Source organism: Salvelinus alpinus, chromosome 11 (genome assembly GCF_045679555.1).
Source record: "Salvelinus alpinus chromosome 11, SLU_Salpinus.1, whole genome shotgun sequence".
In the NCBI taxonomy this organism is placed as follows: Eukaryota; Metazoa; Chordata; class Actinopteri; order Salmoniformes; family Salmonidae; genus Salvelinus; species Salvelinus alpinus.
In genome coordinates this window covers 62775073-62789665 of record NC_092096.1, presented here as the reverse complement: position 1 = coordinate 62789665, position 14593 = coordinate 62775073, and the positions used below count along the sequence as shown (strand labels likewise).

The following is a 14593-nucleotide window of genomic DNA, read 5'->3' as shown; positions in this document are numbered from 1 at the left end:
ATCAATGACTGCTTTTGATTGATTTAAAATGGAGTGGCATTTTCACACGATTGCCACTTCCAAGTATTGACATTCAGTTAGGATGTAGTGAGTAGGATATAGTTCAATTCAGTTATTGCTTATCTAAATGACCTGGTTACACTTTACAGCCCTCTCATGATGCAGGAGAGGCAGTTAAGAGACAACCTAACTCGTGCTGAATACAGGCAGACCTGTCTCAGGCCAACTCAGAGAGACAGAGAAAAAGTTAATAAGTCTTGTCCTGGACAGCTCACAGAAAGAGAGAAAGAGACCAAAAAAACATTAATATTTTTGGCGTCCTTCCTTCTCCGGTAAAACATCCATCCATCATCCCGTCAGGAGTCTGGGAGTGGTGCGGCAGCACGGCTTACCACAATGGATGGCTTTCCAGGGAGCATTGGAGTACTAAACAGACTCTCCCGTGTTTAACGTCAGAAACGGCTGCCGCTCTGCCTCGTGAAAACGTGACTGTAAAAATAAACACTGGTTTTCCTGTGATCCCAGTATGATGAGGTATTTTCTGACCAGGTTTTTTTTTCTGTATGTGGCGGGCGGAGAAATGGACAGTGATGAACTTTAAATGACCTTTAGCCCCATAGACGACTAGATGATGCAATGTCCAGTGGTCAGTCACTTGTTGTTGTAGTAGTCTCCGATACGGACTTAAGCTCTTTTGAAGGCTCACTTCATGCACCCTTTGTCTAGTAGAAACTCCTTGTCTTGTGGATCATTGATCACATTTACAGACTATTATGGGCATATGAAACTGACTTTACGCAAACTGAATCCCCATTAGGTTCAACCTCTAAATACTTAGAGACAATATTAAATACAATAGAAGAGGGACTGTGCTCTAACTCTCTCTGGTTTTGGAACGAGTCCCATTATAAAGCTAAATCACACTCAAAGCCAACGCTCATTAAAAGCTGAAAAGTTAACTAAGCATGAGTATTGCGCTGTCTGAATACTATCTTTGACATTTTGTATGCAGTTTAGCGTCCCAAACTAAAGAAGGGGAATGAAAAGTCCAGATCTGGCCTGCAGTCAGTCAGCCAGTCATTTAAGACTACATAGAGTTTGAATAATGCATTATAGAACGTCTGAAGTAAGGGTTCCAAATTCCAGGAACTTTCAATAAATTCCCTTGTTTTCCAGAAGTCCTGGTTGCAACCCGAGTCTGGGGAGAGAGTAGTGTTGTTGGATATGTATTACCTGCTCTGGCGATAAGATCCCTGGTCCGGCTGTGAGAAAAGAAAAACTGTTAGACAGACACATTATATCCAAAGACTCTTTCAACCACTGGGACCAAACGTTATATTATACGGTCTTTGGGCCCAGCTCACACAATTGGGAGATGAAGACTTTTCATGGGAAAGTCATTTTATTATAGTAGAAGAAAGGGAACTCCAATGAGTGACTACTTGGTGAAATACGTCATGTTTATGCAGCCGTAGGAAAATGTGATGTGAGAATGAGTTTTAAAGACAATCTTGCTGATGGATGGGACTTCTCTCACCTCTCCAGACTGGGGGATCTGTTAAGTAGGTTGGCCGAGGATGCCGCCTTTTTGTCCAGCAGCTTCTTTGTCTTCTCCTGGGGGTCCTTCACCAGTTTCTCACTGTTCCTGCGAGCTCTGGACAATGAGTGGATAGGCAGCATAAGAGGATTTATATGCAGGGTTCCACAAACACACACGCACACACACACACACACACTGATGAACGTTGAATGTGTGTTTCAACGTGTATTCTATGATGGGGCATATTTTTGCTGGAACACACACACAGATTTTCCTGATAATGACTTGCCCAATAACTAGAGGAAATGGCCCTTGTCATGTGACCAATGATGTTCCAACACAATACATAATAGGAAGTGAAACACAGATGACCTCCTCCCCACTGGATACAGCCGTCAGTTCAACGTCTAGTTTTGATTTATATTTGGTTGAGTTGTCAACGATAGTGAATTCAGCGCGAAATCAATAACAAAAAAATGCACCCGTCATTGGATTTAGGTTAAAAGTTGGGTGGGGAAAAAATCTAAAAACACCCTTACGTTGATGACTTTTTGCAAATCCAATTAGTTTTCCATGTTGATTCAACGTCATTACATTGTTTTTGGGGGTTGAAATGATGTGGAAACAATGTTGAGTCAACTAGTTTTTGCCCAGTGGGTCTCCACTGTGGCTCCTAGTGATAACACACATGCATATAGTACGTAGTAGATCAGTTTGGAACTGAATAGCCCAGTTCATATCCTTGTACATAACTTAGACACCACTGTCTTAGTACCTCTTAGTTTCCATGGTGTGGCAGGGTTGAGCTGATGGACTTCTTCATGGACAGAAACATATGCTATCAATTGGCAACAGACCTCTTGCAAGTAATAATTAGCAAACAAAACAACAAACACACAACCACATATGTGCATGCATACACACACACACGGAGGAAGCTGGAAAATGTTTTGTGTGATTATAGAGCAGCATGAAGCGAAAAAATCTCCCAAAAGAATGTCAGATGAAAAGCCCCATTGAAATATCCACATGTAGGAAATCATGCTGAATCAATCCATGCTTGAATTAAAGGACGAGGCTCAGATTTGATTATCAGGTTAGTGTACACACATTTAGCTCCTTTCAAACAAATGGAAAATAACACAGCAGCCGGATCCAGCGGGAGACACGTAAGGTATGCTCCTTGGTACTGAAGGCTTTCCATAACGCAACCTAATAGAATCAGAAAACTGGCTACCGCAAACTGAATCTTAGATTAGAGTTTTGACACTGGCGCTTTGTAGTAATAAAAGCATAGAGAATAGGAGACAGTGTCAAAAAGAGGTGATTTCCCCCAAAAACCATGCAATCAGGTAGGAATGGAGAAGAGAAGGAGAGGTGGCGACAACGCACAGGGGTTTTTTCTCGCCCTCCAGGATGGTGGAGAGAGGTCCGCTCCGGGGGCTGGCGGACAGGTCCTTAGGGGGGGCTGGGGACCCCGAGATTGGGGTCTGGGAGGCTGAGCTCAAGCTCTCCGTGGAGCCATTTGGGTCCTGGAGGTCATCTCTCTGGAGGTTCCTGATGGCGGTGGGGTGGATGGCCTCCTCTACGGAAGACGCCCAACTCAGGTCCTTCTCCTCCCCTTCCTCATCCTTCTCCTGCTCCTCCAGTTCTAGTCCCTGGATGTGGTGGAACTTGGCCCGAGCCTCCTCTGTCAGAGACATCCCCTCGGGAAGGGCATCCTCCAGGGAGAGGCTCTGGACAGGCCTGGTGAGAGCAAGGGGGACCCTGTCTAGCTCCTGCATCAGAGGAGTGAGGTCTGTCTGGGTAGCCCGATCATACGTTGGGGTCTTATGTATGAGGCCCGGGGATGTAGAGTTAGAGCCTTTCTCACCATTAGAGCCATTCTCACCTTCAGTGCTGTTTAGTACTTGGCTAAATACACACACAGTATAGAGTTGAGATTAATAGAGAGAGAATACAAACAAACATCATAATACTATTAATTTACTCAGCTCTAATAACAAGACTTTCCTAAACAAGTTAAATGCTGTGAGTGAGTGAGAAGACTCACTGGACAGTTTATTAAGTACACCACACTGTTCACGAAAATGAATCGCTCCTACAGACAGTGAGTCACGTGGTCGTGGATTGCTATATAACGCAGGCAGACCGACGCCGACGCATTCAGTTCCTGTTCGACAGGTTCTGTTCGGCAAAACGAGTGACCGGAGCGACTTTGAGCGTTGTATGATCGCCGGTGCCAGGCACGCCAGATCCAGTATCTCAGAAATGACTGGGCTTTTCATGCACAACAGTGTCTAGAGTTTACAGAGAATGGTGCAAAAAACTAAAAACATCCAGTCAGCGGCAGTCCTGTGGGCGAAAGCAGCTTGTTCACGAGAGAGGTCGAATGAGAATGGCAAGAATGGTGCAAGCTAACAGGTGGGCCAGAAACAGACATAACAGTGCAGTACAACAGTGTTGTGCAGAAAGGCACCTCAGAACACATAACTCGTTGGTCCTGCTCACGGATGGGCTATTAACAGCAGACGACCACACCAGGTTCCACTCCTATCAGCTAAAAACAAGAAGAAGTGGCACCAGTGGGCACACAATCACCAAAACTGGACAATTGAGGAGTGGAAAAACATTGCCTGGTCCAACCAATCCTGATTCCTGTTGCGTCATGCTGATGGCACAGTCAGGATTTGGCTTAAGTAGCATGAGTCTATGGAACCATCCTGCATGGTGTCAACGGTACAGGTTGGTGGTGTACTGGTGTGGGGAATTTTCTCCTGGCACACGTTTGGTCCCTTGATACCATTTGAGCAAAAAATGTTTCCCGACATCTTGTTGAATCCACGCCACAAAGAATTCAGGCTGTTCTGGAGGCAACTAGATGAATGAACCTAATAAACTGGCCAGTGTGTATATACAGAATAAAACTACATAAAATTTGTATAGCGCTTTTCATTATACAGTTATATCTCAAAGCTCTACAGAGGAAAAAAAATTAAATGTTATACAATAAAAACAACATACATTTTGAATCAAGGCAGGTAAAATATCAATAGTGGGCTAGGTGCTAAATACATTTTAGATTGGGACTAGGAAAAAGAGTCTATGAATGTTACACATAAATATACACACCTACCTACCTACCTACAGTTGAAGTCGGAAATGTACATACACTTAGGTTGGAGTCATTAAAAATCATTTTTCAACCACTCCACAAATTTCTTGTTAACAAACTATAGTTTTGGCAAGGCAGTTAAGACATCTACTTTGTGCATGACACAAGTAATTTTTCCAACAATTGTTTACAGACAAATTATTTCACTGTATCACAATTCCAGTTGGTCAAAAGTTTACATACACTAAGTTGACCGTGCCTTTAAACAGCTTGGAAAATTCCAGAAAATGATGTCATGGCTTTAGAAGCTTCTGATAGGTTAACTGACGTCATTTGAGTCAATTGGAGGTGTATCTGTGGATGTATTTCAAGGCCTACTCAGTGCCTCTTTGCTTGACATCACGGGAAAATCAAAAGAAATCAGCCAAGACCTCGGAATTTTTTTTGTAGAGCTCCACAAGTCTGGTTCATCCTTGGGAGCAATTTCCAAACGCCTGAAGGTACCATGTTCATCTGTACAAACAATAGTATGCAAGTATAAACACCATGGGCCCACGCAGCCATTATAACGTTCAGGAAGGAGACGCGTTCTGTCTCCTAGAGACGAACGTACTTTGGTGCGAAAAGTGCAAATCAAATCACAGAACAGCAAAGGACCTTGTGAAGATGCTGGAGGAAATAGGTACAGAAGTATCTATATCCACAGTAAACCGAGCCCTATATCGACATAACCTGAAAGGCCGCTCAGCAAGGAAGAAGCCACTGCTCCAAAATCGCCATAAAAAAAGCCAGACTACGGTTTGCAACTGCACATGGGGACAAAGACCGTACTTTTTGGAGAAATGTCCTCTGGTCTGATGAAACAAAAATAAAATTGTTTGGCCATAATGACCATCGTTATGTTTGGAGGAAAAAGGGGGAGGCTTGCAAACCGAAGAACACCATCCCAACCGTGAAGCACGGGGATGGCAGCATCATGTTGTGGGGGTGCTTTGCTGCAGGAGTGACTGGTGCACATCACAAAATAGATGGCTTCATGAAGAAGGAAAGGTATGTGGATATATTGAAGCAACATCTCAAGACATCAGTCAGGAAGTTAAAGCTTGGTCACAAATGGGTCTTCCAAATGGACAATGACCCCAAGCATACTTCCAAAGTTGTGGCAAAATGGCTTAAGGACAACAAAGCCAAGGTATTGGAGTGGCCATCACAAAGCCCTGACCTCAATCCTATGGAAAATTTGTGGGTAGAACTGAAAAAGCGTGTGCGAGCAAGGAGGCCTTACAAACCTGACTCAGTTACACCAGCTCTGTCAGGAGGAATGGGCCAAAATTCACCCAATTTATTGTGGGAAGCTTATGGAAGGCTACCCGATACATTTGACCCAAGTTAAACAATTTAAAGGCAATGCTACCAAATACTAATTGAGTGGATGTAAACTTCTGACCCACTGGGAATGTGATGAAAGAAATAAAAGCTGAAATAAATCATTCTCTCTACTATTGTTCTGATATTTCACATTCTTAAAATAAAGTTGTGATCCTAACTAATTTTTACTTGGATTAAATGTCAGGAATTGTGAAAAACTGAGTTTAAATGTATTTGGCTAAGGTGTATGTAAACTTCCGACTTCAACTGTAACATTCTGGTCATGAAGTCCAAAGACTGTCAAACTATGCCTTATTTCCACACATTGATCATGTTTGAGCCATATCTCCATATATGGCTCTGGACAAACATGCCAGCCAACCCATTCCATGCCCACAGTCCCTCTGCACTGGCCTGGCACAGTACCTGGTGGCAGGGTGGCGGGGGCTGTCCAGGGCTGAGCTGGAGGACAGTTTACTGGAGCTGGAGAAACCGTCAGAGCCGTAAACCTGGTTCAGGACACGGGAGGCTGCAGGGTTTACTGAGGACACACACACACAAAAAATGGACACAATCACACACATTTAGTTCAAGGATGGAATTTTCATAGAAGCACAAGACACGGGTAGGATAATGTATTGGTTACAGCTTATTGCTTGTGTACTGTAGTTAATCATCTACAACCCTTTTCACACTACTGAGCCGAGCTGCACTTTACAGGCCTGGTTAAACATTCAAGATATTTGCTGGAACCGTGCGGTGAAGAAAATATCCAAGCCAGCACCGTACGGTTCGGGCACAATAATGTTAAAAGAGTACAACTGTGGTCTGATGGTTGGCCATCCACCTGCGATGATCTGCTGTTTAAGCAGGGGGATCAACTGGTCGTGGAGGCGGAGCCTGCGTAGCGCGTCGGCCAGTGATGACTTCAGCAGCGTGATCTCATCTTCCTGCGACTGCAGACGCCCCTCCATCATGGACACACGGTCTGGGTACTCAGCGCTGCTGCCGGACACGTCATCTGTGCAGACGGACCATGACAACAAATCAGGAGACAGTATGGAACCACATGCTGTCAGATAATTTGTGGATATTGGGAAAATAAGGACAACCAATGGTAGTCTATATCCAACTCAATGCTGTCACTCCATTGGCAGATAGGATTGTCCTCTAGACAAATGAAATATAGAAGTGAAGTACTACTATCAATACCAATGCATAGGTTGGATACAACTATAAAATGCAAGATGGGAAAACTTTAAAAGATGCAAGCAGTAAGACATGACCCTGGTGTTGTAAATACTGCTAACAGCCCACAAATATTCCTCAAAAGAGACAGGAAGACTTCCATTCTGCATGAAGATGAGCCTCCTGCAACGACTGACTATAAAGCCAACATTAATGGCCTCATCCAGCACTGTCTACAACTTAAAGGATGGGATGACACTTCATGAGTTGAGAGAAACATATTTACTTACTCTACTTGAACATCATGGTACTCTGACACTGCTAATTTACTGAACTAAGTCCTTTTCCATCACAAAAAGAAGGCAGGAGAATGTTACCACCATTAGTAAAAGAAGGCAGGAGACTGTTACCACCATTAGTAAAAGAAGGCAGGAGACTGTTACCACCATTAGTAAAAGAAGGCAGGAGACTGTTACCACCATTAGTAAAAGAAGGCAGGAGACTGTTACCACCATTAGTAAAAGAAGGCAGGAGACTGTTACCACCATTAGTAAAAGAAGGCAGGAGACTGTTACCACCATTAGTAAAAGAAGGCAGGAGACTTTTACCACCATTAGTAAAAGAAGGCAGGAGACTGTTACCACCATTAGTAAAAGAAGGCAGGAGACTGTTACCACCATTAGTAAAAGAAGGCAGGAGACTGTTACCACCATTAGTAAAAGAAGGCAGGAGACTGTTACCACCATTAGTAAAAGAAGGCAGGAGACTTTTACCACCATTAGTAAAAGAAGGCAGGAGACTGTTACCACCATTAGTAAAAGAAGGCAGGAGACTGTTACCACCATTAGGAGGAAAGAAGTTAAAGCATATGTTTCTGGTTTTCTCAACCTTTTGCAATTTCCAGCAGCTTCGCAAAAAAAGGAGTGGAATGTTCTAATTGTTTATCATCAGGTTGTGTTTAGGGAACAGGGTTTAGCTAAAATGATTGTTAAGTGTCCGCAGACCTACTTTCTCTAAAGTGTTGGGACTGCCTATTCCATGATGATTCTGGACATGTCTACGTTTCCTGCTAATTTCCTGAGACATTGCAGTAGGAAGACTTGTTAATAATTAGGTGGTGTTTAACAAAAGGATTTGAGTCTGTTAGGATATTAATAAATCGCCACAGACTTACAATTTATCTATATGTGTGTACGTTTTGGGATTGGGTCTATTTGATCATGTGTGTTTACATTTCCAACAAAATCCCTCAGATTTGAAAGCGAAGAAGACAGCATTCCTGTATGTCGCAATGTCATGTGAACAATGATCAGACCCTGAGCCAACTGCAGCTTGTTTATAGTGCGGCCTACACTACGTTCAGCGTTGTATGACCGCATTTGCTATATTTTAGTGTGTTTAAAGTTTCAGGTTTTATTAGTCTTATGCATGGGGTACGCAACAAAATGCTTCCTTCCTTCTCGACAATGCAACAACAAAAATTAAGAATAAAAATGAAGAACACTAACAAAGTAAATGGCTCAGAAGAATATAATAAGTAATGGATAATTAACGAGAGGCTGTGTGTTCTCTGGAAAATAACAAACGACGTGGATGGTGGGTTCCACGACGCGCTATTCCACGTCGTTCGTTATTTTCCAGAGAACGCATAGAGCCCCGAGTTGATTATCCATTTTACACCATGGCTATAATTTAGAACATTTACCACTGGAAATGTTTTCATTTGCAGGTAGAAATGTGTTAAACATCCACTGAGGTAGCGCGCAAATTTACTAGAGAAGGGACAGTAGTTGCCTTGAAAACCAAACAAACAGACTTGCTAGTTTAGATAACCATCAGTCCTAGCTTGCTATAAAATCTAATTTCAATAATACCAATAATGTTATCAATTCGACTTTTGCTTTCAAACATAGTCCATTCTTACATATTCTATTACCATTGAATTATACCGTGCGTTATAGGGAAATAATGCACGCTCTAGAATAACCTTCAAGCCAATCAGAAACTAGAATTTAACAACGCCACAGTATAAATATGTCAAATCTGTCTGGGCCAGGGAAAATGTAAATTGTCTGATTGATTAAGAACCTGCAAGGAAAGAAGCTTTCTGATCAGGTCTAAATAGATTGTTCTAGTGATAATGAATTCCTCGCGCTTCTATTTAAAGCCATATCAAATTTCTTGGTTGTAAAATAGTTTATTTTTAGGACATTACATTTACTGTTAGATTAATACATGACTACTAGAAGTGGGTATTATACTTAGCGTTAGCGATCTAGCTAATGTGCTTTGAGTTTTCACTTCCTCATGTGGTGAATAAGCCCCAAAATAAATTAGCCTATGATATTAGTGCACATAAAGATGTAGACAAATTCTCTATTGAAAAAAAATATATATATATATATATATATATAAAACCCCTTATTGTCAATTCACAATTCATGACAATCAATAGATTAGGTTGCACATCAAAATATCTTGAACCGTCCATTCCTGCTTGGGCATGTTAGATGAAACAACATCTTTTGGATAGCCTACCATCTCAGTAGTCTATTACACAGTCGAAAGCACTGTGAATGACTTTATAAAAGGTGAATGATATTGCATGATGCTGCGGAAGAAAATTGGTGCGACCAAATCCTGGGGTGGTGCGACCAAATCCTGGGGTGGTGCCATTGACCATTTTTTTGGTAACCTGCTGCAAAGGGATGTGTTCTTCTACCAATTTGGCTGTTGGGAACAAAATCATGCGATAAGATGTCATGCAGAAAAATATGTTGAAAGGACAAGGTTATGTATGTTTGTGCACATAGAAATCAGTGATGTACAGTGCCTTCGGAAAGTATTTAGACCCCTTGACTTTTTCCACATTTTGTTACGTTACAGCCTTATTCTAAAATGGATTAAATACAAATCCTCAGCAATCTACACACAATACCCCATAATGACAAAGCGAAAACAGGTTTTGGGAAATTTTATCTAATCTATTAAAAATATATAACATAAATACCTTATTTACATAAGTATTCAGAACCTTTGCCATGAGACTCTAAATTGAGCTGAGGTGCATCCTGTTTCCATTGATCATCCTTGAGATGTTTCTACAACTTGGAGTCCATCTGTGGTAAATTCAATTGATTGCACATGATTTGGAAATGCACACACCTGTCTATATAAAGGTCCCACAGTTGACAGTGCATGTCAGAGCAAAAAGCAAGCCATGAGGTTGAAGGAATTGTCCGTAGAGCTTCGAGACAGTATTATGTCGAGGCACAGATCTGGGGAAGGGTACCAAAACATTTCTACAACATTGAATGACCCCAAGAACACAGTGGCCTCCATCATTCTTAAATAGAAGAAATTTGGAACCACCAAGGCTCTTCCTAGAGCTGGCTGCCCTGCCAAACTGAGCAATCGGGGGAGAATGGCCTTGGTCAGAGAGGTGACCAAGAACCCGATGGTCACTCTGACAAAGCTCCAGAGTTCCTCTGTGGAAATGGGAGAAACTTCCATTTCGACAATCATCGACAATCATCTCTGCAGCACTCCACCAACCTGGCCATAATGGTAGAGTGGCCAGACGGAAGTCACTCCTCACTAAAAGGCACATGACAGCACGCTTGGAGTTAGCCAAAAGGCACCAAAAGACTCTCAGACCATGAGAAACAACATTTTCTGGTCTGATGAAACCAAGATTGAACTCTTTGGCCTGAATGCCAAGCATCACGTCTGGAGGAAACAGGGCACCATCCCTACGGTGAAGCATGGTGGTGGGAGCATCATGCTGTGGAAAAGTTTTTCAGCAGCAGGGACTGGTAGACTAGTCAGGATCGAGGCAAAGATGAAACTGTTTTCTGCCCCTCCCAAAATTTAGAATTTGTAGATAATTGGCACACTTTCTGGGACTCACCCACAAACAGGACCAAGCCTGGCCTGCTGAAGAGTGATGGACTCCATCCTAGCTGAAGGGGTGCTCTCTTCTTATCTGCGAACATAGACAGGGCTCAAATTCGCCTAGCTCCACAATGAGATAGGGTGCAGGCAGCAGGCTGTTAGCCAGCCTGCCAGCTTAGTGGAGTCTGCCACTAGCACAGTGTAGTCAGCTCAGCTATCCCCATTGAGACTGTCTGTGCCTTGATCTAGGTTGGGCAACACTAAACATGGCAGTGTTCGCCTTAGCAATCTCACTGGAATAAAGACCTCCTTCATTCCTGTCATTATTGAAAGAGATTGTGATATCTCACATCTCAAAATAGAGCTACTTAATGTTAGATCCCTCACTTCCAAGGCAGTTATAGTCAATGAACTAATCACTGATCATTATCTTGATGTGATTGGCCTAACTGAAACATGGCTTAAGCCTGATGATTTTACTGTGTTAAACGAGGCCTCTCCTCCTGGTTACACTAGTGACCATATCCCCTGCACATCCCGCAAAGGTGGAGGTGTTGCTAACATTTACGAAAGCACATTTAAATTCACAAAAACAACTGTTTTCTGTTGAGCTTCTTGTCATGAAATCTATGCAGCCTACTCAATCACTTTTTATAGCTACTGTTTACAGGCCTCCTGGGCCGTATACAGCGTTCCTCCATGAATTCTTATAGGATCTTGTAGTCATGGCAGATAATATTCAAATTTTTGGTGACTTTAATATTCACATGGAAAAGTCCACAGACCCACTCAAAAAGGTTTTCGGAGCCATCATCGGGTTTTGTCCAACATGTCTCCGGACCTACTCACTGCCACAGTCATACTCTGTGGCAGTGTCCCGTGGAATAAATGTTGTGGATCTTAATGTTTTTCCTCATAATCCTGGACTATCGGCCCACCATTTCATTACGTTTGCAATCACAACAACTAATCTGCTCAGACCCCAACCAAGGATCATCAGAAGCCGTGCTATAAATTCTCAGACAACCCAAAGATTCCTAGATGCCCTTCCAGACTCCCTCCACCTACCCAAGGACGTCAGAGTACAAAAATCAGCTAACCACCTAACTGAGGAACTCAATTTAACCTTGCGTAATACCTAGATGCAGTCGCACCCCTAAAAACATTTGTCATAAGAAACTATCACCCTGGTATACAGAAAATACCCGAGCCCTGAAGCAAGCTTCCAGAAAATTGGAACGGAAATAGCGCTACACCAACTGGAAGTCTTCTGATTGGCTTGGAAAGACAGAACCGTGCAGTATCGAAGAGCTCTCACTGCTGCTCGATCATCCAATTTTTCCAACCTAATTGAGGAGAATAAGAACAATCCAAAATGTATTTTTGATACAGTTGCAAAGCTAACTAAAAAGCAGCATTCCCCAAGAGAGGATGGCTTTCACTTCAGCAGTGATAAATTCATGAACTTCTTTGACGAAAAGATCATGATCATTAGAAAGCAAATTACGGACTCCTCAATTAAATCTGTGTATTTCTCCAAAGCTCAGTTTTCCTGAGTCTGAACAACACTGCCAGGACCTAGGATCAAGGGAGACACAAAAGTTTTTTAATACTATATCTCTTGACACATTGATGAAAATAGTAATGGCCTCTAAACCTTCAAACTGCATACTGGACCCTATTCCAACTAAACTACTGAAAGAGCTGCTTCCTGTGCTTGGCGCCCATTCCTCTAAAAAAAAATAATGAAAAAGCTGTTGCGTAGCAACTCACTGCCTTCCTGAAGACAAACAACATTTACGAAACGCTTCAGTCTGGTTTTAGACCCCATCATAGCATTGAGACTGCACTTGTGAAGGTGGAAAATGACCTTTTAATGGCATCAGACCGAGGCTCTGCACCTGTCCTCGTGCTCCTAAACCTTAGTGCTGCTTTTGATACCATCGATCACCACATTCTTTTGGAGAGATTGGAAACCCAAATTGGTCAACATGGACAAGTTCTGGCCTGGTTTAGATCTTATCTGTCAGAAAGATATCACTTTGTCTCTGTAAATGGTTTGTCCTCTGACAAATCAACTGTACATTTCGGTGTTACTCAAGACTCTGTTTTAGGTCCACAATTGTTTTCACTATATATTTTACCTCTTGGGGATGTCATTCAGAAACACAATGTCAACTTTCACTGCTATGCGGACGACACACAGCTGTACATTTCGATGAAACATGGTGAAGCCCCAAAACTGCCCTCCCTGGAAACCTGTGTTTCAGACATAAGGAAGTGGATGGCAGCAAACGTTCTACTTTTAAACTCGGACAAAACAGAGATGCTAGTTCTAGGTCCCAAGAAACAAAGAGATCTTCTGTTGAATCTGACAATTAATCTTGATGGTTGTAAAGTCGTCTCAAATAAAACTGTGAAGGACCTCAGCGTTACTCTGGACCCTGATCTCTCTTTTGACGAACTTATCAAGACTGTGTCAAGGACAGCTTTTTTCCATCTACATAACATTGCAAAAATCAGGAACTTTCTGTCCAAAAATGATGCTTTTGTCACTTCTAGATTAGACTACTGCACTGCTCTACAGTCGTGGCCAAAAGTTGAGAATGACACAAATATACATTTTCACAAAGTCTGCTGCCTCAGTTTGTATGATGGATATTTTGCATATACTCCAGAATATTATGAAGAGTGATCAGATGAATTGCAATTAATTGCAAAGTCCCTCTTTGCCATGCAAATGAACTGAATCCCCCAAAAACATTTCCACTGCATTTCAGCCCTGCCACAAAAGGACCAGCTGACATCATGTCAGTGATTCTCTCCTTAACACAGGTGTGAGTGTTGACGTGGACAAGGCTGGAGATCACTCTGTCATGCTGATTGAGTTCGAATAACAGACTGGAAGCTTCAAAAGGAAGGCGGTGCTTGGAATCATTGTTCTTCCTCTGTCAACCATGGTTACCTAAAAAGGAAACACGTGCCGCAATCATTGCTTTGCACAAAAAGGGCTTCACAGGCAAGGATATTGCAGCCAGTAAGATTGCACCTAAATCAACCATTTAATCGGATCATCAAGAACGTCAAGGAGAGCGGTTCAATTGCTGTGAAGAAGGCTTCAGGGCGCCCAAGAAAGTCCAGCAAGCGCCAGGACCCTCTCCTAAAGTTGATTCAGCTGCGGGATCGGGGCACCACCAGTAGAGCTTGCTCAGGAATGGCAGCAGGCAGGTGTGAGTGCATCTGCACCCACAGTGAGGCGATGGCTTTGAGGATGGCCTGGAGTCAAGAAGGGCAGCAAAGAAGCAACTTCTCTCCATGAAAAACATCAGGGACAGACTGATATTCTGCAAAAGGTACAGGGATTGGACTGCTGAGGACTGGGGTAAAGTCATTTTCTCTGATGAATCCCCTATCCGATTGTTTGGGGCATCCGGAAAAAAGCTTGTCCGGAGAAGACAAGGTGAGCACTACCATCAGTCCTGTGTTAT

The 14593-nt window shown here is 42.6% G+C and overlaps 1 protein-coding gene across 3 annotated transcripts in view; it reads right to left on the bottom strand.

Annotated features, from left to right (window-relative positions):
• The window catches only part of LOC139534627 (echinoderm microtubule-associated protein-like 3), a 36208-nt gene that overhangs the window by 8958 nt on the left and 12657 nt on the right, over positions 1–14593 (bottom strand). Inside the window, exons 2-7 of one of the 3 annotated variants that reach the window (XM_071333913.1) lie at positions 6871–7044; positions 6450–6564; positions 2933–3454; positions 2316–2357; positions 1538–1654; positions 1234–1262 (exon numbers count right to left, since the gene is read on the bottom strand). In XM_071333913.1, coding sequence (XP_071190014.1) covers positions 1234–1262; positions 1538–1654; positions 2316–2357; positions 2933–3454; positions 6450–6564; positions 6871–7044 — 999 coding nt within the window. The remainder of the gene's footprint in view (positions 1–1233; positions 1263–1537; positions 1655–2315; positions 2358–2932; positions 3455–6449; positions 6565–6870; positions 7045–14593) is intronic. The other 2 variants (XM_071333914.1, XM_071333915.1) reach the window with 2 other exon arrangements.